Source organism: Psammomys obesus, unplaced genomic scaffold (assembly GCF_907164565.1).
Source record: "Psammomys obesus unplaced genomic scaffold, mPsaObe1.curated_primary_1811, whole genome shotgun sequence".
Lineage (NCBI taxonomy): Eukaryota > Metazoa > Chordata > Mammalia > Rodentia > Muridae > Psammomys > Psammomys obesus.
The window spans coordinates 14,383,956-14,407,192 of record NW_026585698.1 but is presented as its reverse complement, the minus strand read 5'-3'; the positions used below and the strand labels follow the sequence as shown (position 1 = coordinate 14,407,192).

At 49.8% G+C, this 23,237-nt stretch overlaps 1 protein-coding gene and 1 long non-coding RNA gene across 2 annotated transcripts; one reads left to right on the top strand and one right to left on the bottom strand.

The window, feature by feature from the left end:
• Positions 1–317: 317 nt before the first annotated feature.
• LOC129670448 (uncharacterized) lies at positions 318–1,856 on the bottom strand. Its single transcript, XR_008719208.1, has 3 exons — positions 1,718–1,856; positions 1,188–1,262; positions 318–734 (listed from the first exon to the last, which is right to left on the bottom strand). It is a non-coding gene; the product is annotated as an uncharacterized LOC129670448 (long non-coding RNA).
• Positions 1,857–2,021: 165 nt separating this feature from the next.
• Positions 2,022–2,802, top strand: Mif (macrophage migration inhibitory factor). The gene is made up of 3 exons (XM_055598968.1): positions 2,022–2,163; positions 2,329–2,501; positions 2,608–2,802. The coding sequence occupies exons 1-3, from the start codon at positions 2,056–2,058 to the stop codon at positions 2,672–2,674; spliced, it is 348 nt and encodes a 115-aa protein (XP_055454943.1). The 5' UTR covers positions 2,022–2,055; the 3' UTR covers positions 2,675–2,802.
• Positions 2,803–23,237: the final 20,435 nt, after the last annotated feature.

Genomic DNA, 23,237 nt, shown 5'->3' with positions numbered 1-23,237 from the left:
GGAACACACATCCAGGGAACTTCTGACAGCCTTACTAAGATCTCTGAGGATTAACTGTTAACAAGTCCAAATTACCCAAGGATCAAGCGCCCCCCACCTAAGACCACCAGAGAGCTGTGCCCCGAGATCAAGGACTCCCTGGACCAGAGCCCAGATAGTAACCTGGAATGAGCCCCCCTTTGGCTCTAGCTGCCCTCTGACTTGCCCGTTTTACCAGCAGTACTCCTAGAACTTTGAGGGTCAGAGCCTGAGCCCTGGCAGTCCTGACACCTTTACCCTTGGGCACACATCCTCTTTAGTCCATAAAGAGACAATAATGAAAAGACAAAAAAGATTTATTTCAATGTGGTCACACTGGCAAGAGGAACGAATAAAAGTCCAGCGACCCTCACCCCACCTTCCTCTGATGGGTCCTGTGTTACGAGGTTTAGGTTTAAATAGAGGGCAAGAAGCATCCAGAACACAGAGACCCTGGTCAGGTTGTGGTCCTCCCAGCAGCAGCATCACAGTCTCTCCCGAAAGGTGGTCGGTCTGACAAGCTTCCAGAGCTGCGTGATCTCTTCCAGGGAGACTGAGTTCCTCCCCTGGCTGCGCCTGACTTCCAGCCTTTCTCTTTTTTGCAGCATGAGACTCCTGACAAAATTCCAGTGTTTCAGTAGTCTATCTTCATTGCTGCCAGCACCTCGTGTAAACCTTGAAGCCACAGACAGGATTCTACTTTCCTACACTGCATCCTTTTTGACTCGCCAGAAAAAAAAAAAAAAAAAACAAAAAAAAACAAAAAAAACAAAAAAACTGTTTATAACAATAAAAAGAACTAGGAAAACAAAGGGAGTCCAAAGATCCCAGTGACATTTCCTGGGCACCTCCCAGATGTCTGGCTGGTTAATGAGAAAGTTATACAGTCTACCAAGGGCGCTAGATGAGGGGAACTTCGCCGAGTCTTTTTTTTTTTTTTTTAACAGTAAGGTATTTTAAAAATTTTTATGTGCATTAGCATGAAGTTGTCAAATCCCTTGGAACTGGAGTTACAGTTGTGAGCTGCCATGTGGGTGCTGGGGATTAAACCCAGGTCTTTAGGAAGAGCAGACGTTGCTCTTAACCACTGAGCCATCTCTCCAGCCCCGCCAAATCGCCTTTGAGCAGGGCTTCCCTGAGGGCTGACAGTTGCCCAGTTTAGGATTTACCTTAAGGCCTGGAGGGGTAGAATTGGTGCCTTTGGCTCACATCCTACTCTCCCGGAGACCTCTAAGCATCCTCACCTGCGTGGAACAACAGGGATGCAGGGGCGTAACTGATGTTAACTCCGTTCTGCCTCCTTCCCCATTTCACACTCACAAGCCTGCACGTGCAGGATTATAGGCCTTGGGGACACATGCCCCAGGAGGCTCAGGACACAAGAGTTGAAAGTGGCTGGGATGAAGGTGGCACTGTGAAGGGGAACCGAAGGCCCCAACTGCTGGTACTGGAGGAGAGCAGAGACTAGTTAAGCGATAGTGCTCTGCCAATTCCATGCGCTAGGAGAAAGTTCCCAAGGCAAGCACAAGCCACCACGCTTTGGCTCCTTATCTGAGGTTAAATCTTATTCACCAGAGTGGGTCGGTCCTGGCCCATTCGTAGGAGAAATTAAGGCCAACATGACTACCTACAGGACCAATCAATGGCTGAAGTTTCCTCTACATGGAACAGAAATCTCTCAGACCCGAATTTGCCTTACCGTTAATCTGTAGCATCTACTGGAATGCCTCGGCGAGCCTAATCTCTAGAGTCAAGTCCTCATTAACCTAGCTTACTAAATGATGCATCCCTAGTTTCTACCTTAGGAAACCAGGAACCAAATGTGCTACTTCCCGGAGTACCAACGGGCACGTCATTCTGCGCAGGAGCGCCCTTGTGGGACGTGCCCTGACGTCAGCGGAGGCGTAGCGAGAGGCGGAGCCACGGCCGGCTTGGGGCGGTCCTGAGCTGGGTCACGTAGCTCAGGTCTTTGGCTTGGGCCGCGCCGCGCTTGGAGCCGACCGTCCTCTCCTCCTCGCTCGCAGCCCCTCCGCCACCATGCCGATGTTCACCGTGAACACCAACGTTCCCCGCTCCTCCGTGCCAGAGGGGCTTCTCTCTGAGCTCACCCAGCAGCTGGCGCAGGCCACCGGCAAGCCGGCACAGGTTTGCAGGGGGTACAAGAGGAGGAGTTGGGGTGGGCCCGGCAGCGGAGTGGGGAAGAATGGGGTCGGGGGGCTGCTGGGGCCCTCTGCGAGATCGGTGGCCCTGTGGTCTTTCAGGCGGGCTAGCCGCGAGTCCATCCTCACCCCACCCCCATCCCCACCCCAGTACATCGCAGTGCACGTGGTCCCGGACCAGCTCATGACTTTCAGCGGCTCGAGCGACCCCTGCGCCCTCTGCAGCCTGCACAGCATCGGCAAGATCGGCGGCGCCCAGAACCGCACCTACAGCAAGCTGCTCTGCGGCCTGCTTGCCGATCGCCTGCGCATCAGCCCGGACCGGTGCGTAGCGGGTGAGGGGCGCGGGGAGGTCGGCAGGGACCGTTCAGAGGGCAGCGTGGTCAGAGACCCCGCGTGTTTGGCTGAGCCGAGGCTTTCCTCCTCGCAGGATCTACATCAACTATTACGACATGAACGCAGCCAACGTGGGCTGGAACGGTTCCACCTTCGCTTGAGTGCTGCTGGCCTCTGACCTACCTGCGCCGTTGTTCTTGAAGCCTCGCTGCACGCAGTGTTCTGTGTTCGTCCACTCGTAGCGATGCCCAACTTCCGGTTGGGAGAAATAAATAGTTTTGAAAGACCACGGTTGCCTCAGCTTCTGCTTCCTTGGCTTGGGTGCAGAGCGGGGACTTTGAATGGAAGCCCAGGCTGTGAAGATGGCGTGGGGTGTGATGACAGGCTGGGAGTTGTCGAATTTGGCCTTCTCCAAACGAGTGGATTAGATATCCTTTTTGTCCAGGCTCTCGCTTATGTGCTGGTTGACTTACCATCTGGGGCGTCCAATCAGAGCTTCCCAAGCAGTTGTTACATCCTGAAATAGGTTCTCTGCTCTGGGCGGGAATCCCCAGTTGTGTTAATACCACAGTGGCAAATGGCGACGGTAGCGTGCTTTCATGGAAAGGGGTTGGGGGCGGGGGGAGTCGTTTGAGCAGAAGGCTAGGGGTTAAATTCATTAGATGGTGCTCCAGGCTCAGCCCCATTTTCCTCCCCAAGAATCCCTTTGCTAAACCGAGTGTTTCAGTTTCTTCATCTGGGAACTGCTTGGTGGGAGAGGTAGCCAGGAGGATACAATGCCCACTCCCCAGCTCTGCCTGCATTCTGCTCAGGCAAACACGTGCATTGTCTCAGCATGGACACAGAAGCTCTCTGAGAGTGCGTGAAGGTGGAGGGAGTAGCTGCCAGGTGTTACTGTGGACATATTATTTCAGGACATACAAGGTACTGGCCTTAAGGGCATGTTCATAAAATGATTGGCCAAGGCCCAGTGGTGATTTAGGGCCTGGGGTCCTTCCTGCCAAACCCAGGGACCCCAGTGGGTGGGACTGGCCAGAATCCCTACTGCTGCTCCCTAATGTGAGTGCTGAAAAGTCGTCACACCCCAGCTGAGATTTGTCAGGCCTTGCAAGAGTCTTTGCTAAAAGAGAGGAACCCGCTGGTCTGAGGTGGCTCATAGGAGGCTGAGACAGGTGGACCTCTTAAGTTTGAGGCCAGCCTGGTCTACAGAGCAAGTCCCAGGACAGCCAGGGTAATAAGAAAAACCTCATCTAGGAAAAAGAACAAAAAGCCTGTACCACCCTGCCCACATCACCTGCCCTTGGAGAAAAGTTGAGAACAACAGCTTCCACAGAGAAAGACTCACACTTTCAGAAGCTGAGATCTCCTGCCAGGAAACAGGAACCCCCTGGGTCCTAACTGGGAGTGAAGAGCGTGCCTGTATGAGCCCGGCAACTGACAGAGGCCTCCCTGTGTGTGCAGAGAGACCTGAGGTCTCGTGTGGGTACAGAGTCCTTCCTGGGCATGATTGCCAGCATCCCTGACTACTGTACTTCATCATTCATGGTCTCTACATAAACACCCCCCAAGCCAGGCTTGAAACCAAGTAAGTCACAGGCATCTTCCCCACCACCCAAGGCCCTACTGGCACCTCCCCCCAGGCTAGGTGCCACACTCTTTTCAGCTGGCATCCACTGAAGCCTTGGCAGTACCTACCTAGGCCACGCGCCCTGCGCAACTGGCTAACCTGTTGTGCTTCTTAGGTTTGTTTAGGAGTCTTGACCTTTGGAGAAGGGGAGCTCCCGTGCCAGACACCACCACCAGCACTAGATTAGGACAGAAGTAGGGACGGGGGGGGGGGGGGGCCCGGAAGGATAATCAAAGCTCACAGGATTGAATCTGCAGGAGTATAAGGCCCTTCTCAGTGCAGAGCCTCTCAGTGCTTCAGGCCAGACGTCCATGGAGATTCCCAAAGCAAGACCCTTCCTAATTTACTACCACCCAGCCTCCAGCTTCCCTCCATCTTGTTCTGCATTCATGAAGGCGACTCATGCCTGCGGCTATACTGGGAGGCATGCCCTTGCTGTAGCCAAAGGAGCGATCTGGGGGGCTGCTCTCTTGAATCAGGGTACCTCTTACATGGCAGGCTAGCTTCCTTTCTTGGCCCCGGCCTTTGCCACACGCAGGGCCAGGCTCAAGGTTGAGCCTTACCCAAATCCCTGAGTCCCAACTCAGAAGCTTTCTTCTGCTGAACTCTCGCTGTACCTGGCCCCACTAACTCACCTATGTGCTCAGGCAAGACTCCTCCCTTCTGCTCTACACAGAGGTCGGGCGGGCTCAAGCCTCCACTGGCTCTAGTCCAACTCCCTCATTTCACAGATGAGGACACGGACCCTGAGGTACCTGGCTGTGTCCTGCCATCTCCCAGGGCAGAGTCATGGACTTGCTCCATCTCCACAGCTAGGGCTCTGGCCTGAAGGCTGCAAGCAAGCCTAAAGTTAAGGTCTCTGTGGAAATCTTCTGGCCTGAGGGCCACACATGAGCCTAAAATTTAGGTGTCTATGGAAGAGGAGGAAAGCTGAACACCTGCTGGGGGGGAGGATCACATGAGCCAGAAGAGCCACCCCCTCAAAAAAAAAAAAAAAAAAAAGCCTCAGTGTTTACGGCTCTGTAACCAGTGGGAGCATCTACAAAGTGGTCACACCTTGGTACGCAAGGAAAAAATGGAACAGGGGCCTATGACTTCAGCCCTCCACCATATTTCTTAGTCAGCCTTACATGTTACAGGAGGCAGATGCTGTGTCTCCCTCCCTAACCCCAGTTAACCCCCGGCCAGCCCCACTTTCTCCAAAGCATGATCCTTCACTACCCACTGAATGAGGCCGGTTCCTTCTCAAAACCAAGGCCCATGGCCCAGTCAGCTTTCCAATTTGTCAGCTAAGTGGCATGTCCAATGATACCTCAAACCTCCAGGTTGGATGGGTGAAGCCGGCAGAGAATGCTACCAGTTCTCCCACCATCGTTTCATAGGGCCGTGCCATCTATTGAGGTTATCAGCCGACATGCTGCCCCACCTGTGTCCATGGTCACCATTTGCCACCGTTGGGCAGCTCTGGCAAGCCTTGTTACTTTTTCAGGTGCTGTTCCTTCTCCTGTTCCCCATGGAGTTGTTCAGCCCCGCTCCATGTGTGCCCTTCTGGTGCAGAAGACACTCACAAATGCTTCTGTCTTGGCCCAAGCCTCTTAGATGGGTTTCCAGGGGTCCCCCTTCCTCTCGTCTTCTGGGCTGCTGCCCTGGGCAGTCTCTCGACCCAGAAACTCCCTCCAACCCTGCCCCTCTATCAGGCACAACTGCATCTCAGAGATCCCGACCTTCCCTTCTCCAGAACCCTGGCATCGGGGCCCACCAACCCCCACCCTCCTGCCCCCCACCCCCAATCCTCACCAAGGCAGTTCCCTCTGGGAGCCAGATCTCAGTGAGATTAAGATCGTTTCCCTGGTTCTGCACCGTCTTGGGCCTCAGTTTCCCCCATCTGTGAAATGAAGGGGTTCACCATGTATGTATGTGTCTTTCCTCCATATTCACCCAGTCGTGAAGATGGGCGAGTACATTTTCCATCACAGCTGGCCTGTGCCTGTACTCAGGTCTTGATAAATTGTGAAACCTCTCCATTTGTGTTGCGACAGCCTCGAGGTGCGGTTGGAGATGAGGTGCGTGGTGGGTTGTCTTAGAGAGCTTCGCGAGATCAGGCATTAGGGCGGATGCCTTGCACAGAGGCCCGGAGCACAGGACCGAGTGGTGTCTGCCAGAGAGCCAGTGCGCGCAGCAGCCCCGTGCTGAAGGGTCCACCGCTTCCCGAAGCTGGCAGGCAGAGTGATGAGTTTGCATCACTGCCTTCAGACCAGTAGATAGAAATGGAGCAGGGTGGTCATCCAAAGCAGTGTTTCAGTTGTTGGCAGAGTTTAGGAATGTTCCAGGGGTTTCTGTTTTTTGTTGGTTTAACTGGACACAGGCTCAGATCGCACCACCTTAGTTTCTCTGCATTCTAAAAAGAAGTTTAGGAAACCAATCAGTGAAGAAAAATGGATTTATTTACAGTTTTGGCCAAATTAGTAAGAGGAAAAAGATTCTGAGGTGTTTCTTTTACCAGGGTTTCATCCTTTATAGTGAGGACGAATCAAAGGCTAAAACATCTTTTGGAGGCAGGATCAGCTGGAAGACCAGTTACTGCAACAGTCAGGCTTTCCCAGAGAAAGATCCTCTCCTAGTACCAACTAAGTCCTTCAACATAGGAGCACATGGAGAAATGCCAGTTCCTGGCTTTATTACCTTGTGTTTCTAGTGCCACAGTTACAGTTCTAGGCTTCTGTTCTCCTTGAGTCCTCACTCTCGTGACAGCTAAATGCTGTCCCCACACTCTTTCCAGTCTTGAGAAGCTGTGTAAAACTAGGTTCCGGACCCGTAGAACTGCCTGGGTAAGTTCCAGGACCAGGACAGGGACAGGATTCAAACAGACCTGCTACTGGATCTCATAGTACCCTTTAACCTTCACCTCAGTGAGGCTAGGGTGTTCCATGTTCATGTTAAAAAAAAAAAAAAAAAAAAAAAAAAAAAAAAAAAAAAGGCAGGAGTTGGCCCTGGTCCCCAGTTCTGGAGCCCTAGTGCCCTCCATCTGGTGAGCATGGGAGTCTACACTCAAAATCACTAACTTACTAGAACATTCCTAAACTCGCTCACCGCCAGATTCCAATAGGACTCCAAACTGAAAAGCTACCAAGGAGACCCTGTCCCTGTGTCCCTAACAACCTATTCTTTTGTATATTTCTTATATTTCTTAAATATCACCATCTTTTAACTTTTTATCGTTCTGAGAATTTCATCTGAGTACAAGAATTTAACACCCTCTTTAACTCCTCCCATGTCCCCTCCCCAAATTCTATGGCCCTTTAAAGGTCATTATTGCATACGTACATATAAACATATACACTGTGTTTCAGCTCTGAGGGAAAGGTGTCCCAGCAGTCGAGAGCCAAGGACTACTACTAAGTCTCACCTAACAACAGGACCTCACACACACTCCTTAGGAGGGAAGACCCCAAAGTGCCTCCGCTCAGTCGAGGAGGAGCAGAGAACTGAGCAGAAGGAAGGAGTTAGAAAGCATTTCTTGAAGGGCAGAGCTTTCCAGGGTGGACATTTCTGGGATTTCAAGCCCAGAGCTTGCTCTCTGTAGGGCTGAGGCTGGGTCTGGCTGTTAGGGCAGTTAGAATGTTCTGTGAGTGGAACCTGAGGGTTGGAGGTCCTCAGAGAGGGGCCTGGCCACTCACGTGTGCATAAGTTTATAAATACAATCTGATGAGTCCCGTTAGCATTGCTCCCGTGTACCTGTCTTTGGGCCTGACCACCTGAGACTGGATAATTTACCAGGGGACCCATACCTGGAGAACTCCCTTCTTTTGTTAGCAGATATGGCCCAAATTTGAGTGCCAAGGACCTGCAGAGAAAAAGATTCCCTTCTGCCATCTCCTTCCACCCCAGGGTGACTCTTATCTCAGATCTCCCCAGAGAAGGCTTAAGTTCATGCATGCCATACCCACCACACTTCAACCTTTTCCACAAACAGCATACTTTACACTTGTTTAAAACGTGGCCAGAGTGACTCCATCTTTTAGCAAGATGTTTAGCTCTTCTGTGTGCCAGACAGAGGCAAAATAGACTATCCTCCGCGCCACAGAACCAGGGTAGTGCACACATAAAAATGTATCTTTCCTACTTTCCCCCAGTGCCTGTACTCAGGCACCTCTGCGTCTTCAACACTAGAGGGCACCCCGAACCCAGATTTGCAATTTGCTCTGGGTGTAGGCCACCCACGTAAAACAGAAGCTTGGCGAGCAGGGGTGGGAGTTCCGGTGGTACAGCTGCCCTGAGCAGCCCGTGCCATCGTAAGTAATCTGAATTTTTGTTTTGCCAAGGGTAGATACGTCAGAATCTTTGATCTGCTGGGCGGTCATTATTTGGGGGAAATCAACATTTCTTTTCCGTCTCCCTAAGAAAGTCACACGACACAAGTTTTTTTTTTTTTTTTTTTTTTTTTTTTTTTTTTTACTTAAGTGTACTCTGGCGCCTGATTGTCCACTTTTTCTTTTCGTGCAGGTCACGCCACAGATTCAACCACAGACACGTTCAGGCCATTTTAAGCCTTTGCCCTTTGCTTACTCAGAGAGATGCCCTTTCCGTAGGGATCTACTCCTGGAGATAAGTGGCCCAGCTTTGCAAGGGACAGGAGGCCCTCCCATCCTCATTTCACTTGGAGAACTGCTAGTCTCACACAGCAAGAAGCTTTGTCTTTCTCTGGCAGGTGAGGGTGAAAAGGTGCGTATCTATTCAGAGTGTGGCCTGACGTGCCTTCCTCTTGTCTTTTCCCCTCTGGACTGTGTTTTGTCTTAAGAGTTCTTTTACCCAAGCCTTGGGGCGGTGGCACACCCCTTTAATCCCAGCACTCAGGAGGTGGAGGCAGGAGGATCTCTTGATACAGGTGGAGGCAGGAGGATCTCTTGATACAGATCAAGTTCCAGGACAGATAGGGCTACGCAGAGAAACCCTGTCTCAAAAAACCAAGAAGAGAGAGAGACAGAGACAGAGGGGCAGAGAGAGAGAGAGAGAGTCCACCCAAGGGCCTAGTCTTTGCTAATTACAGACATTTTTCTACGATTGTCATCGGCCTTTTTTGATTCTGTGTGTAGGCTCTGTGAACTTGCTGCTATCACCACATTCCTTGGGGTTCCTGTCACTCGGGGGTTTCCATGATTAACTCCATAATGAGAACAAAAGCTCCCCCCCATCAGGTCGCTTAGGACTTAACAGGATGTTCTGATGTTTCCACTTTCACTGTCTAGAATTCCTCACTGTGTGGGATGTGTAGCTCTATCCTCTGTTGTTATGGATCCACCCCTGCATCTCTTGTCATCTGTTAAGTCCCCATGCATGAAACACTATTTTACCCCAAGTTAACCCCCCCCGCTTTTGAGCTTATATCTGCTTCTGAACTCTTGACCCTGCTCCCCTTATCAGTCTACCTTGGAGTCACAGTAGTCATAGCTAGCTTGCCTTCATGTTCTGGTCTTGAAAAGCTGGGTAAGTTTTCTATCATTCCTTTGGGGGCTTTCCAGCTCAGGCCTCACACTTTTACCTGACTCCATGCCCTCTTTCTCATTGCTCTCCACTGTCTTCACTTTCTCCCATTGCCTACCCCCCCAGCCCACCTGCTGAATGCCCACCCTGCCGGTGGTCCTGATTCCTGTTTTCCTAAAGTGCTTCTGCCAACCCATGAGGGGCCTTGCTGAGTCTCCTGTGAAACGAAGCAGTTCCTCGATGCTTGGATGCCACCGGGAACAAAAAGGTGTCTGTGATACCGTCCAAAGCTGGCTTAGGACCTTGAACTCCTGCCTTCTCAGGACAGCAGGTCTGTCTCAGAGGTGTCCTACCCTTCGGCTCCTTCACAGCCACATGCCATCTCTGCTGTGAGCATCAGTGGCTTGAACCTTCTGGATAATAAGCCCAGCCCATAAAAAAAGAAGAAGAAGAAGAAGAAGAAGAAGAAGAAGAAGAAGAAGAAGAAGAAGAAGAAGAAGAAGAAGAAGAAGAAGAAGAAGAAGAAGAAGAGGATTGCGGCTATGAAAAATCAAGAGCTTCCACCCAGAAGGAACCCCACTGGAACTCTTCAGAGCCATCCATCACTTCTCCAGTGATCCTTCATTCTGGAAGCAGGCACTCTCCTGGGGTTTTGTTTTTCCTCTGAGAGTTCAGAGGAAAAGTGGCTTAATTCTACAATCAGTCCACTTCCTTTTTGTCCAGAGAGACATAAAAAGAGCCCAGAATTTCATTGTCCGCCACTGCTCCCCACGCCCATGCTGCTTATTATTATAAGGGCCAAGTTTCGCCACTGGATCTTAAAGGAAGCTGCAGGTGAGGGAGTCAACAGGAAAGCAGTGGGGAAAAGCCAGGATGCAAAATGCCTGCCCAGAGTTAAGCCTCGTGCCCATAACATGGGAAGCATGCTGTTATGCCTCGACTATGTAGTACCATCCCTCACCCTTAAGGATGGTAGCGATTTCCTTCTCTACTACCTGCAAGAAATTGTGTGGGAACAGAGGCTTTGGAAATGACTCCTTGTGGATGCCCTATTTGCTGCCCTATTTGCTGTGACAACTTGGCTTCCTGCTGTTCTGATGGCTTCCTGTTGTCCTGATCCAATCCCCAACCAGAGAAGACAGAAGCAGACGAAGATCTTCCTAATGGGATAGTGCTTTGGAGAAGAATATGAAGGAGTCTACTAGCTCGCAGTGTGGTAGAGATGTTACTCAGATGGGTGACATTCTAAGCATCCGTTTAAGCCGGGGAGCCCAGCTAAAGAGACAAGACTTAAGGAGGCAGCCAGGCAAGAGGTGGCAGGAGTCTTCCCCACTCCTCCTCTTCATGCAGTCTGACAGATGACCCTTGGTCCAACAGCGTTTGTTTTCTCATGAGTAAACAAGGGCCGGAAGCCTAGCGAAAAGAGCTATGTGGGCAGGAGAGATGGCTTAGCGGTTAAGAGCACTGGCTGCTCTTCCAGAGGACCCAGGTTCAGTTCCCAGCACCCACACAGCAGCTCACAACTGTAACTCCACTTCCAAAAACTTCTCACTGTGTGTGTGGGGGGGGGTGAGAGGAGGGTGCAGGGGGCTGAACTGTAGTGATGTATGCCTTTACTACTAGCATTTGGGAGGCAGAGGCAAGAAGATCTGTGTGGGTTCGAGGCCAGCCTGATCTACAGAGCAAGTTTCAGGACAGGGCTACACAGAAAAACCCTGTCTTAAAAACAAACAAAAAAAGAGGCATCTGCCTTAGCTGTTGACTCCCATCCACTTACAGACCCCCTCTTGCCCCAAAGCATGAAATGAATGTTGTGTACTGAAAGATCTGGGGTAGATGATGTTTCCAGGAATGGTAAGACGGGGTGATTTCCTAGCAAATTCCTTAGGGGAAGACAAGAAAATGCAGCTTTTAGCCAAGCACTGAACAGGATCATTTTCATGTTGACATTATGGTAGTGACCATGAACAGATTTTTTTTTTATAATTCTATCTTTGCATACTTTAAATAAATGTGTATTAGCTTAACTATTTTTAAAATATAGGATATGTATATTAAAATGTATTTTTTAATTCTAAAAATGAATAAAAGCCAAAGGAGAACAGATGAGCAGGCAGGAGGAGAGGGTGTGGATATAAAGCATTAGACAAGCAAGACAATGTATCTTTACATACATGTAGAAGCAGACATTTCCCAGAACAAAACAGGACTTCATGATTTCCATACGGAATATGATTTCATGCATATAAAGAAGGTAAAGTGAAAGGGAATGAAATAAAGAAAAAGTACAGATTGTTCTGAGTTTATATCCGTCTGAGATGTGGAAAGCCCTACAGGGAAAACAGACACCTGCAGGTCATTGTGAATTAAATAAGAGACCAATTTGCTCATGGTTGGAAGGCCATGTTGTGAGGGTAGGAGATTTCTTCCATCTGGTTTGTGGAGTTTCTACATATACAATCAAAATTCCAAAATTTTTATTTTTATTTGTTTTTTTATTAATTAGTTCATTCACTTTGTATCCCAGTTGTAGCCCCTTCCTTGTCCCCTCCCAATCTCACCTACCCTCCCTCATCTCCTCCCTTGCAAAAATTTTATCTTTTTGTGACAGGGTCTCAATATGTAGCCCTTGAACTGACCCTGAGCCCACAAGAGATCCACCTCTAAGCGCTGGGGGCCTACCCAAAGGCTTTTTTTTTAAAATATAGCTTGACAACCCAAACGTTTATGAGATTCCAAATGACTAAGAGCAGCCAAATTATTCCTTGAAGAAAACAAGGTATGAGGATGTTTTTTTGTCAAGTGTCAAGGCAGGTTAAAAAGCTACATAGAATCGGTGCGCAGGCAGTAATGCGATCAGTGGAAGGAAAGTCAGGTAGGCCTCTAAACTCAATAGGTCAGCAGGCCAGCACTAAAACCCATGGACAGTGAAAATGAACCAACTCGAAAGCTGTCCTCTGGCTTGTACACACACACATACACACACACACACCATGGCATGTGTGTGCCCCTCCTCCCACAGAACTAATTTCCAAAAATATGAAAGGAAGCATTATCCGACTGGGAGGCCTGGGCCCCTGCTGCAAGGGGAGAGAAACTGAACTCCGTATCTACAAAAAAGAAATCAGCTTTATACAGATCAAAACCATAAAGAAAAGACCACAAAGACTTCAAAGGTCAGTCAGGAGAATAGCATCTGGAGGATTAGATGAGACACAGGAAGAATATATTGCTAAGGAAGCCGGTACCACAGTTAGAACAACAAGAAGGCCTGCAGGTTTTTGCAATTCATATCACGAGTGACTGGAGGACCCTTATCAAGAATATATAAACAAATTGCTAATAGACAACTGTTATGATTTGGATCTTAAATGTCCTCCCTGAGGTCATGTGTTGAGGGCTTGTCTGTGGTTGGGAAATAATGGACCATTTAAGGACTTTTGGTCTTGTGGAGGGTCAGTAGGGTATGCTTTTGACGCCATGGGACCCCTGCTCGCTCCTTCCTTCCTTCCTTCCTTCCTTCCTTCCTTCCTTCCTTCCTTCCTTCCTTCTTCGCAGTCACCATAAGGTGGGCAACCTTGCTCTGCTACATGCTCGTCATTACGACGTCACAAACCAAAGCAGCACAGACACTCAGGCACACAGTGAAGCCTGTGGAGCTGGCCCAGCCAAAACCTCTCCCCTCAAGTCACTGCTTCAGGTGGGTTTTTGTTTTTGTCAGTTACAGAAACCTAACATAGCAACTGTATAAAGATGAGTAAGGAAGCCAAGTGGTGGTGGCACACGCCTTTAGTCCCAGCACTTGGAAGGCAGAGGCAGGCAGATCTCTGAGTTCAAGGCCAGCCTGGTTTACAGAGCGAGATCCAGGACAGACAAGGCTACACAGTGAAACCCCATCTAGAAAAACGAAAAAAAAAAAAAAATGAGCAAAGGAAAGGACTTCAGAGTAAAATCAAGAACCTGAATGAACCCACCACATGATCCCTCTACGAACACCTATCATATTGCTATAAGGAAAGCCCAATTCTATGTATACAATGCTAAAGCTCTACCAGGAGTGATATAGGACAAATTGTGGTATGTTTGTTCATGCATGAGCTCGTGCATAGCAGTGAAATGAACAGGATAAGGGTGCAAGTGTTAGCATGGGCGACTATGACAAGCAACATACATAGCAAAACCTGCAGGAACAGATATGATCCCATTCATTCAAAGTTCAAAAGCAACCTCAAACTGCATGGTGCTCGGGTTCCTATGCAGCCAATAAGGCATATGGATGCTGAGAAATGGTCCACGTGGTGCGTACTAGATGACAGACCCTCCAACCAGCCCCCCTCAGGAATTAGGACATCCTCCCCCCCATGGCTGGCAGGCCCCTGCTGTGAACATTAGAGTCCCACTCAGGCCTGGGGAGGGAGGGAGTACAGAGGTGCAAGCCCAGCCCCTCCCTTTCACAGCTGCAAAGAAGTTTATAAATCCATGGGACTACCCAGTTGTCTGGCTCCAGGTACTTGTAGGCTAAGCCAGACTAAATCACATGGTGTGAGACTTCCTGTCAGCCCCCCCCCCAAAAAAAAAAAAACCTATGAAAGTCAGAAAATCTCTTTTGTTCAAATGCTCCCCCTCTTCTTTGTGGTCTCCATCATGCACCTAGCAACTCTTTCTCTTACTCTCTCACTTTAAGCCATCTTGTCTGATGAAACTCCTATATAGGCATTCTCTCTCCTAAAGCTTTCCCACCTCACGGCCAGATCATAGCACCCCGTGGTTACAAGGCTCTCTCTCCTAATCTCATTCTGAAGGGTGATTTTGCGCTAACTTCATTCTCTATGAACCAACTCAATAGGATCTCTTTTGTCATAACAGGACAGTGGTGCCACTGATTGGGGGGGCAGGGTGATAGGAACTGGTACTTAGATAGTCATGTGGTGGTTTTTCGTGTGTGTATGTGTGTGTTTGTGTATGAGACAGGGTCTCACTATGTAGCCCTGGCTGGCCTCAGACTCAGAGTCTGTAGTATTGAGCATAAGGGCCTGTGCCAAACCCAGACTATATGGTATTTTTTCTACATTGTTCTTACAAACACCTGTTTTATGTTGAATTGTGTTTTTTTATTTTTTATTTTATTTTATTTTATTTTATTTTATTTTATTTTATTTTATTTTATTTTATTTTATTTTTTACCTCTGGTATTTGATTCTGCCTCCCCAGAACTGTGGTTTTTTTTTTTTGTTTGTTTGTTTGTTTTGTTTTTTTTTTTTTGCAAACTGCTAGAGGTAGGTAGTCCATTGAATACGATACCATGCAGAGGGGTTACCCAGAACTTTCATATGCCTAGGATTTGACTGGAGTCTGACCCATGCAGACAGCTGGTCCCGTTTTTTTTCATTCTCCCTGTCTCATCCCCAGTCTCCCTGAGCTTCCAACCCCGGCGTTCCTGCTGGGATTGGGACAGGCAGCTCCTCCTTTTGCCCCCCTTTCATCTTTGCCTCCAAGGTCCCATGTCAGGGACCTCCCTACCCCCACCCCAAAGTCCCTGACAGGGCTAGTGTTGTCAACTTGACAGGCTCTGAAGAGTGTAGGAGGCAAGCTGTGAGAAATTATTCAGGTGGGTTAGTCTGTGGCCGTGCCCCTGAAGGATTCCTTTGATGAGGTTGAGGCAGGAAGAGCGCAGTCACACCGGGCGGAGGTCCTGGAGTATACAGGAAGAGGAAAGCCAGCGCAGACATTTGTTTGTTCACGTTTTGCTTCCTGAGCGTGGCGGCAACCTGGTCAGCTGTTGGAAGCCCCTGCTGGTAGCACTCACCCCTCATGACAGACTGTACCCTCAAACTGTGAACCAAAATGAACCCTCTCTTCCTTGAGGTTTGTTTTTGTCCTTAGGGCATTTTATTACAGCAGTAAGTAAGAGCCCCTTCTCCACTCTGCCTCAACTGGCCTGATACGGCCCTGCTGGCCACAGGTTGCTGTCTTTCCCTCTCGAGGCATAACATTGCTACTCTGAAGTAGAAATCACCTTGGCCCCAGTAGCCATGTAAACTAGTTGAGCAGAATACAGTGGTAACAAGGTCTGCGGTAATGGTAACAGAGATCCTATACCCCCTAGGAGGAGGAGGAGGAGGTCATAGAACCGTCACCTCGAATTGCAGCCATCTTTCTCCTGCTGAGCCCTAGTGTGTGTGATCACGGACCACGCTCGCTGTAAGGGGCCATGGCTTCCATAAATTCATCATCTGTAGAGAGGTGGGGTCGCGCAGCAATGTAGCTGTTTGGGGGGAGGCCACTCGCTGTCCTGTAAATAACCTTTCACCTCTGCTCTGTACATAAGCCCAGTAAACTCTCTGGCCAAGTTGGACTTTGGTGGAATCAGTATAGCCTGTCACTGGAGCCCTGTCTGAGGTGAACAGACATTGTTCACGTCTCCCAAGAAAAGTCAATGTGATAGCTCACTTTGCGGCACCTGTGTTCTGCCGTGTGCTATTAAAACTATGAGTGAGGCCCAAGACTGTAATTGGACCAAAGGGGAGATTTCATTTAAGCCCCTTCAAACTCAACATCTTCACTGGCTCTGAGTCCAGATGAATAATTCCTGTGAAAAGCCTAAGGCTGTGGGAGTGCTGTGAATGGCTGTGAGGGGCATCATCAGAGCCCCAATGGGCTCTGTCCTCAGTACTTCTGGGGTTGTTCAGTGGTTGACTTTTAACTGGGACCCCTGTGTGGGTGGATATTCTATCCTATTCCCATGAGCAGCGTCCTTCGGGAAGGTCACATTGGTAGCTTGAGGCAGAAGTTCAGAGCCATGTCCTTTAGAAGGTCAATTGCCAGTAAGCCTGGGCTGCAGGGTCAGCTGAACAACAGAAGTGGGAGGCGGGATACTCATGGACCCCCTCCCCGCTTCAGGCCAGTCTTGGTGCCCTGTGTTCTCAGCCAAGTCTGATGTCAGCATTTTCAAGGGCAATTTCAAGCAAGAGTCTGGAGCATGCAGATAAGACGTGCTTGCCCCCAACATTCCCAAAGGTTCCTGCTGGAACTGGGGCAGGAGAGGGTCACCCTCATTCTTTAGACCTTCAGAGGTGGTCCCGTGTTCATGGGCTGTGCAGTGTTTTCCATCTGGAAGTCTTGAAAGTTGGGTCTTTGTCAGTGGACAATGGCATTAAAAGGAATCGGGGCCCTTCAGAGAATATGCTATTTTCTTGGATTGAGATAGAGAAATAACTCAACGATATCAAGGCACGCCCCAAAGTTTGCAGAGAGAGGCCATATGAATGGTCTGTTCCAGGGGCAGTCATGTCCAGTAGGCACTGGGGGTAGTTGGGAAGACACACCAAGGTCCTGCTCTCAGAAGCAAGGTAGTGGGGAACAAGGAAAAGCCACCCGCTACGGGGGTGGGGGTGGGGGTGGAGATCTTTAAAGAGGAGGAGTCAGGAAGCAGGAAGATCAGAGATGAAGGGACCAAATAAGACTGGACGAGGGCGGACAGGCCAACCTGAGTGATAGGAAGAGAGGTGGAGGCTGACCTCGAGCTGGTGGCCAGTCAACATGGCAGACAGGGACCTAGTGAGAACTGGACATTGTCTTACGAGCAAGACTCTGGAATCTGGGGAGATCCAAGGCTAGAAGAGTATCCATCAGGGAAGTGTTGCGAGAGCCGAGAATAGCTTGAGATGCCTACAGTCACAGGTTTTTAAATGTATGGACTGTCTTCTTAGGTAAGGCCCAGCAAAGACCTCCCACTGAGGAGAGAGGAGCTGGCATGGTCACCAATGGCTGCCACCTTCTGGCTGAGACCAATCAGGATTGATTGGTTTTGCTCTCACCGTGGGAGATGCCGAGACACAAAATCTAGAGGGATAGGTCAGAAAAAGGCAAGTGCTTTGATTGGCAAGCAAGGAGAAAGTAAGATCAGGGAACAACACTGGGGTCAGCAATCATGGTCCTTCCTCCCTGTGGGAAAGAGGCCAAGGAGCAAACAGTAATGCAGAAGCAGAACCGAGTCATTCTCGAGTGAAACCGCTCCAGCCTGGGCAGTCTGAGGAAGCTCGGGTCGGGGCATTTCCTCAGGTACCAAGAAGAAAGCTGCAGCAACAATAATCCCAAAGGCCAGGCCATCCCAGGTGGACAGTCAGTGTTCAGGATCCAGGACTGGGAAACCTTGGTGAGCCTCCTAGGTTGGAGGAGAATTTCTCAGGGTTGAAAACAATCTGGTGCCCAGGTGTGTGGGGGTGGGGTGTGTGTGTGTGTGTGTGTAGGGGTGGACCCTTTTTAAAACATTTTGGTTACAGTTGATCCAGCTGTCCCCAGGGCGGCCCCTCCAACACAGGAGTGGCACAGAGCTCTCAGAGACGAGACAAGAAGGGACGAGCTCCGTGGGGTCTGGGCCATCTCCCTCTTCCCTTTCGGCTCTCCTCCATCAGCTAAGTGACATGGACATTCCCGTTTGGGACATGAGAAAAAAGTTGTCCAAGAACAGGATTCTGGAGGCAACCAGCGACAGGGGGCTATTTTGAGGGATTTTCCTGTGGTCAGTGGGAGGAGGCTGACGCTGTCTGGCTGTCTGTCTGGCTCATCCTAGCACTTCTGTAGAGCACAGGATAGCCTTATTGAAATGTTGAGATGGGGGGAGAAGGACCCCCACGTTTCAGGAGTGACCTGGTGACTTGTTGTAATGCCCAGGGGTCGGGGGTGGGGGGCTGTGTAAGCCTTAGAGAGAAAGGAACGCCCTTGTTTGTTTTTTTAAACAGACCTCTGGGCTCTTTTTGTTTTATATGTGGAGTCTAGATTTTAAGAAAGAGACATGACAGCAGGCAGAAGAGATGGGTTATTTGGGAAGAGGAAGAGACCAACGGGAGATGGGACAACAGAGGAGTGATGGGTGAGCGAGCGAACCAGTACATTAGACACATGTATGAAAATGTCACAACAAAACCCATTACTTTGTATGATGAACGTTTTGCTAATAAAATACTTTTTATAGTTTTCATTTCTTTGGACTTTAACCTATAAAGGGAATGGAGTTTATGTATTGGCTCTGAATTCCACCCTAGGAGATTTGTAACGAGGGAGGATGCTTTGTTCCAAGGCCTAGGTGGGAGGACTCTAAACTTCTTGGGATTCCCTAAGCAGGATTGGGGTGGGGGTAGCCTCCTCTGTGTGGGGAGTAGCAAACTTTTCGCTCCCCACACTCTTCAGCGGCCCCAGCCTTGCTCAGCGAGGGACACTAGTGTGGATGACGTGTGAGTTTTTCTCAGCGTCCGTTTAGCTCTCCTGGGCCCTGTCTTGGGAATCCGGCCCACCTGGCCGTGTGGGGACCCAGCGGTGCCTTTTCCACGCTGAGCTGAAGCAGAGCCGGAAGAGGGAGTCGTCTGGGGTGGGGGAGTCCAGCGTGTGAAGGCCCCTGTCGGCTAGGCCCTTCATGAATTCTTTACAGGGCTACTACTCCTGAGGGTTACTGCCTGGTACCCTGTTTCCGCTCCCTAGCGGCCCTCCCCACCGTTGTCACCCCCGGCTGCCTGCGCTCGCTCGCTCGCTCGGCTGGGGTTTCCCTCCCTCCCTCCCGCTGATTTCTGCGGGCCTGAACCTGGAATCCCTGGTACCCATTTTCTCTTCTGGATACAGACCTAACTTATCGCCAGGAAATCATTTTAAGGTGTCCACTGCCTTATCCCACATCAAAGAAGACGGGTATGTTCTGAAAGTGAAGGCAATGGAAAACAAGAAACAAGAAGGGGCGTGGAAGAGGCAGCACCATCTATCATTGGCTCCCGCCTTGGTCTCCCTCTTGGTGGCGCCCAGCCACGAGGGCTGCCAGAAGCAGATTAGCGAAACCTAGACATCTGAAGTTCTCTGCGGAGTAGGACTCTTTGCTCATCCCCTGTCAGTTTTCTCACTGTCTTCCCTGGCGTTGGGGGCAGTGGATAGTAGGTGACTTCTGGGTCACCTTTTTTTTTTTAACTGGTCCTCTGTGCAGTGGTCCTCGGAAAAGGCAGGCTGGGACAGAAAAAAATAGCCCCTTGGCTTTCCAGGCACTTGGGGATTGAGCTCAGTGCTCCTAAGCAAGTCTCCATATGCACACGCGGTTGCGTGGGCGGGGATCTTCCGTTTACTTGGGGGCCGGCAATCATCCATGTCCCCCAGGCAGGCAAGGCCTACGCCCAGCTGCACTTTGACCAACGGAGTCATGAGGAGATGCCCCACCTGCATAGCTTTTCGTTTCCCATGTTCCCAGACTGGTACCTCATAACGACCCGATGAGGTAGGAATTAGCAGCCCTACTTTTAAAGGTAAAACTGAGGCCCAGTAATAAGCGAGAGGCCTCTCAAAGCAGGGGAAGGGCAGGGCCAGCGTACCACAAGTAGCAGGCCCAAACAATTGAGAAAGCCATGTACTTGAAGCAGGGTCTACCACCACACCAAGAAGCTGAGAGCCCTCTTCTCCCCACTCCCCTCTCCTTTTTGCTCTCCTGTTTCCCCTTCCCGATGACATCCCTCCACCCCCACTTTGGACGGAGTTTTCCGCAGCTCTTTGAAACAATGCTGCACGAAGCATCTTTTAAGACATGGAGATGCTAGCAGCTTGCATGGGGTGCTCAAAGGCATTTCTGGCTTCCATCCCCTCACTCTTTCCAAGGGTTGCCTCAGTGGTGGTCCTAAGTTCAGTTGATCAGCTCTATATGTTCGCGAGAGGGTGGGACACGTTTGTCCGGAGAGCCATGCTCATGTCACGGGCGTGGGGCTCATCCAGAGAAAAGGTTTGTTTTTTTTTTTTTTAAGGCGTAGGGGCACAAATCTAAAAGCTCCCTCCTTGGTGACTAGGTGCCAGCAAGGTTGGGTGCAGCGGCAAGAGAGGTTTGTGTGTAAACAGAGGCTTAGGCCTCTGCAAAGTCCTAGACTGACGCAGTTACCCACAAAAAAAAAAAAAAAAAAAAAAAGGCAGCCAAAGCGACTAGAGCTTAAACTTCCATACCTCCCCTCCCCCACCCCGTTTGCCTCGGGAGGGGGTCTGAGTAACTCTCCTGCAGTGTTCTTTCCGAGAAGTTGCGGGTGTAGTTTGACAAGTTGGTTGTGGCGGGCTGTCTCTTTCCACTGTAAGTTCTTTGTCACTCATCTCATCTCGATAGATTGGCTATGGGAGGAGGGAAGAACGGAGGGCTCATTTTGCATGGGCTTAGTGGAACATCTGTGTACCCTGAGGTCGTCTGTCTTCTATGAATCAGAAGCCTCCAGTCACACACAAGGGAACTGAGGCCAAGGACAATGCTGAGGTGACACGGTGTGACATCTACGCGCTTTAAAATCATCTTGTTTTCTTAAATTACTGGCGCTTCTCTGTGTGCATAAAATAGCTTCAAGGACATACCTACTGCAAAGGAAAAAAGAATTTTCCCACTGTTCACTGTAGGAAATACTACAAAATCACTGCCAGCAAAAACTTAGCAAATAGCATATACTCTTCCCCCTACACCCAAAAATCTTTTTTAAAAGAGAACTATTATGAAGGAGTATTCAGGGTGTGTCTGGCAGTTCATAGAAATGTCAGGTTTTTGGGTTTTTTTGTTTTTTTTTCCTCTTCCTCCCTGGAATTTTTCAGCTTTTTAAAGTATCTGATTTGAAAGCCTTTACTGAAAAAAAAAAATTTTTTTTTGTTTTGTTGTTGTTGCAGGTGTTGACAGAGCTCTGATTTCTCTCATCAGCCTCCAGACCCTTCCCCCCCCCCTCCAGACCCTTCAGGGCTCCCCGCAGGCTTCCTGTCTCAGCCTCCAGAGCTGATGGCTCCGCCCTGTTCTAACAGCCATGTCGTTTGCTACTTAACTGATTCTTCTGAGTCATAACCCTCCAGTCACACAGGGGGAAACTGAGCCCAGTGCTGGGTTGACAGTACTGAAGGTGATGGAGCATGACATGAAAACACGTGCTTTTTTTCAGGCCACTTGAAATATACAAAAATGGTGCTCGTCAGACCCAGTATTCTTCCCTATCTTCCCTCCACCCCCGAGTCAGCCACCGGCCTCTGAGAGGAGCCAGAAATGCCTTGGTTTGTATGGTTTCATTCAAAGGACAACCCCCCCCCCCCCAAGCTGGAATGACTTGCCCAAGATCACTCAGCTAGTGACAAGACCCTTGGTTTCAGGTCCAGGAACATGGATCCAGGAGCACTTTAGCAAGTAGAGGGTACAGAAGGCTGGCACCCCCTCAAGCTGATGAATCCCTCTTGGCAAATGTGGAAATGAGGAGGATATGGTAGCAGTGGGCTGTGACCACAAGCTGCCTTCAACCATTTCTCTTTTCAAAGCTACCACCCTACCTCCCCCTCCACTCCCCCCCCCCTCCGCATGAGCAGGAATTTCTCTGTAAATCAGAGACTAAAGTGCTCTCAGTATGTCACTAGGTCTCTGAAACAACCCCAGGAAGGAAATAACAGTGATGATTTAGTAGGAGACCGAGCAACCTAAGAAAACTTTAGGAGTTCAGTGACTTCCCTAACAATGTTCCCAGCCAGGAGCCATTTATCTAACTGCACGGCTGGTTCACCAAGGTGCCCTGATAAAAGATGTACAAAGCATGAACATCAAGATGGGGACAGGGTGACAAAACCCTGTAGCGGGGAATGCAGTGCTTCTGCTATAGCCAAGGGCACACGCCTCTAAAAAAAAAAACAACAACAAACCCTTTGTAGTTTCTACAGTGGGCCCTGAGAGGTGTCTTTCTACCTCCCATTGGCATCTGCTCATCTTTTCCCTCCTTACCATAGGTAAATCTCACAGCTAGAGGTAAAATTCTAGTGTGATTAAGAGGGAGATTCAGACATCAGAAAGAGCTGTGGTCAAAACTTCCAGCCACAAGAGAAAACAGCCTCCCCGGACCTCCTCATGTTTCAGGGCTGGGCCCTTGATTTCAGTCCTGAGAGCTTTTGTTTTCCTGTTTTCTCCTCCAAGTCCTTTCCTGCTCTTTCCAGATCCCAAGATGCGCTTAAAAAAAAAAAAAAAAAAAATAAAAAAAAAAAAACAAAAAAAACAAAAAAAAAAACAAAAAAAAAAAACACTGGCCCTGCCAAAAACACGGTTTACAGGGCTGGGGGGAGGCGATGAGCACTGTTTAAGCTTGTTTAAGTTTCCGCCATTCCATTTCTTCCCAGTCCCAATTCTTCCCATCTCCAGGGATCTTGCATAGTTCCTTCCAAAAGACCCAGCCTGAGACCAGGCTCCCAGGAAAGGTCCGAGGTCCAGGCTCGGCTGGAGTCTCCATCTCCAGCCTCTGCGACCGACCGGTTTCCCTCCCTCCCTCTTCTCCCACTGCAGGGTAGTTTTCCACAGTCAACCCTCCCAACCCGGGACGAAGCGGCTACTAGAGATTGCGGTTGCTAGTTCACTGCCCCTAACTGACCAGCTTATGCCCGTTGCCCACCGGTTGCCCTCGTGAGCAGTTGCCAAGACAACCAACGGGCAGACCCTCCTCCCTTCGGTGGTGGGTGGGGCTGGCCGCCTTCCAAATCCCGGGTCCCCAGCATGCTTTGCACGCTGGACTCTAGGAGGAGGGCCGGAGAGCCTGCAGTTCCCAGAATGCCCCGCACAGGGTGGTTCTCCGAAGTAGGGAGCGCTCTGGGTTCCTCTCAAAAGCCCC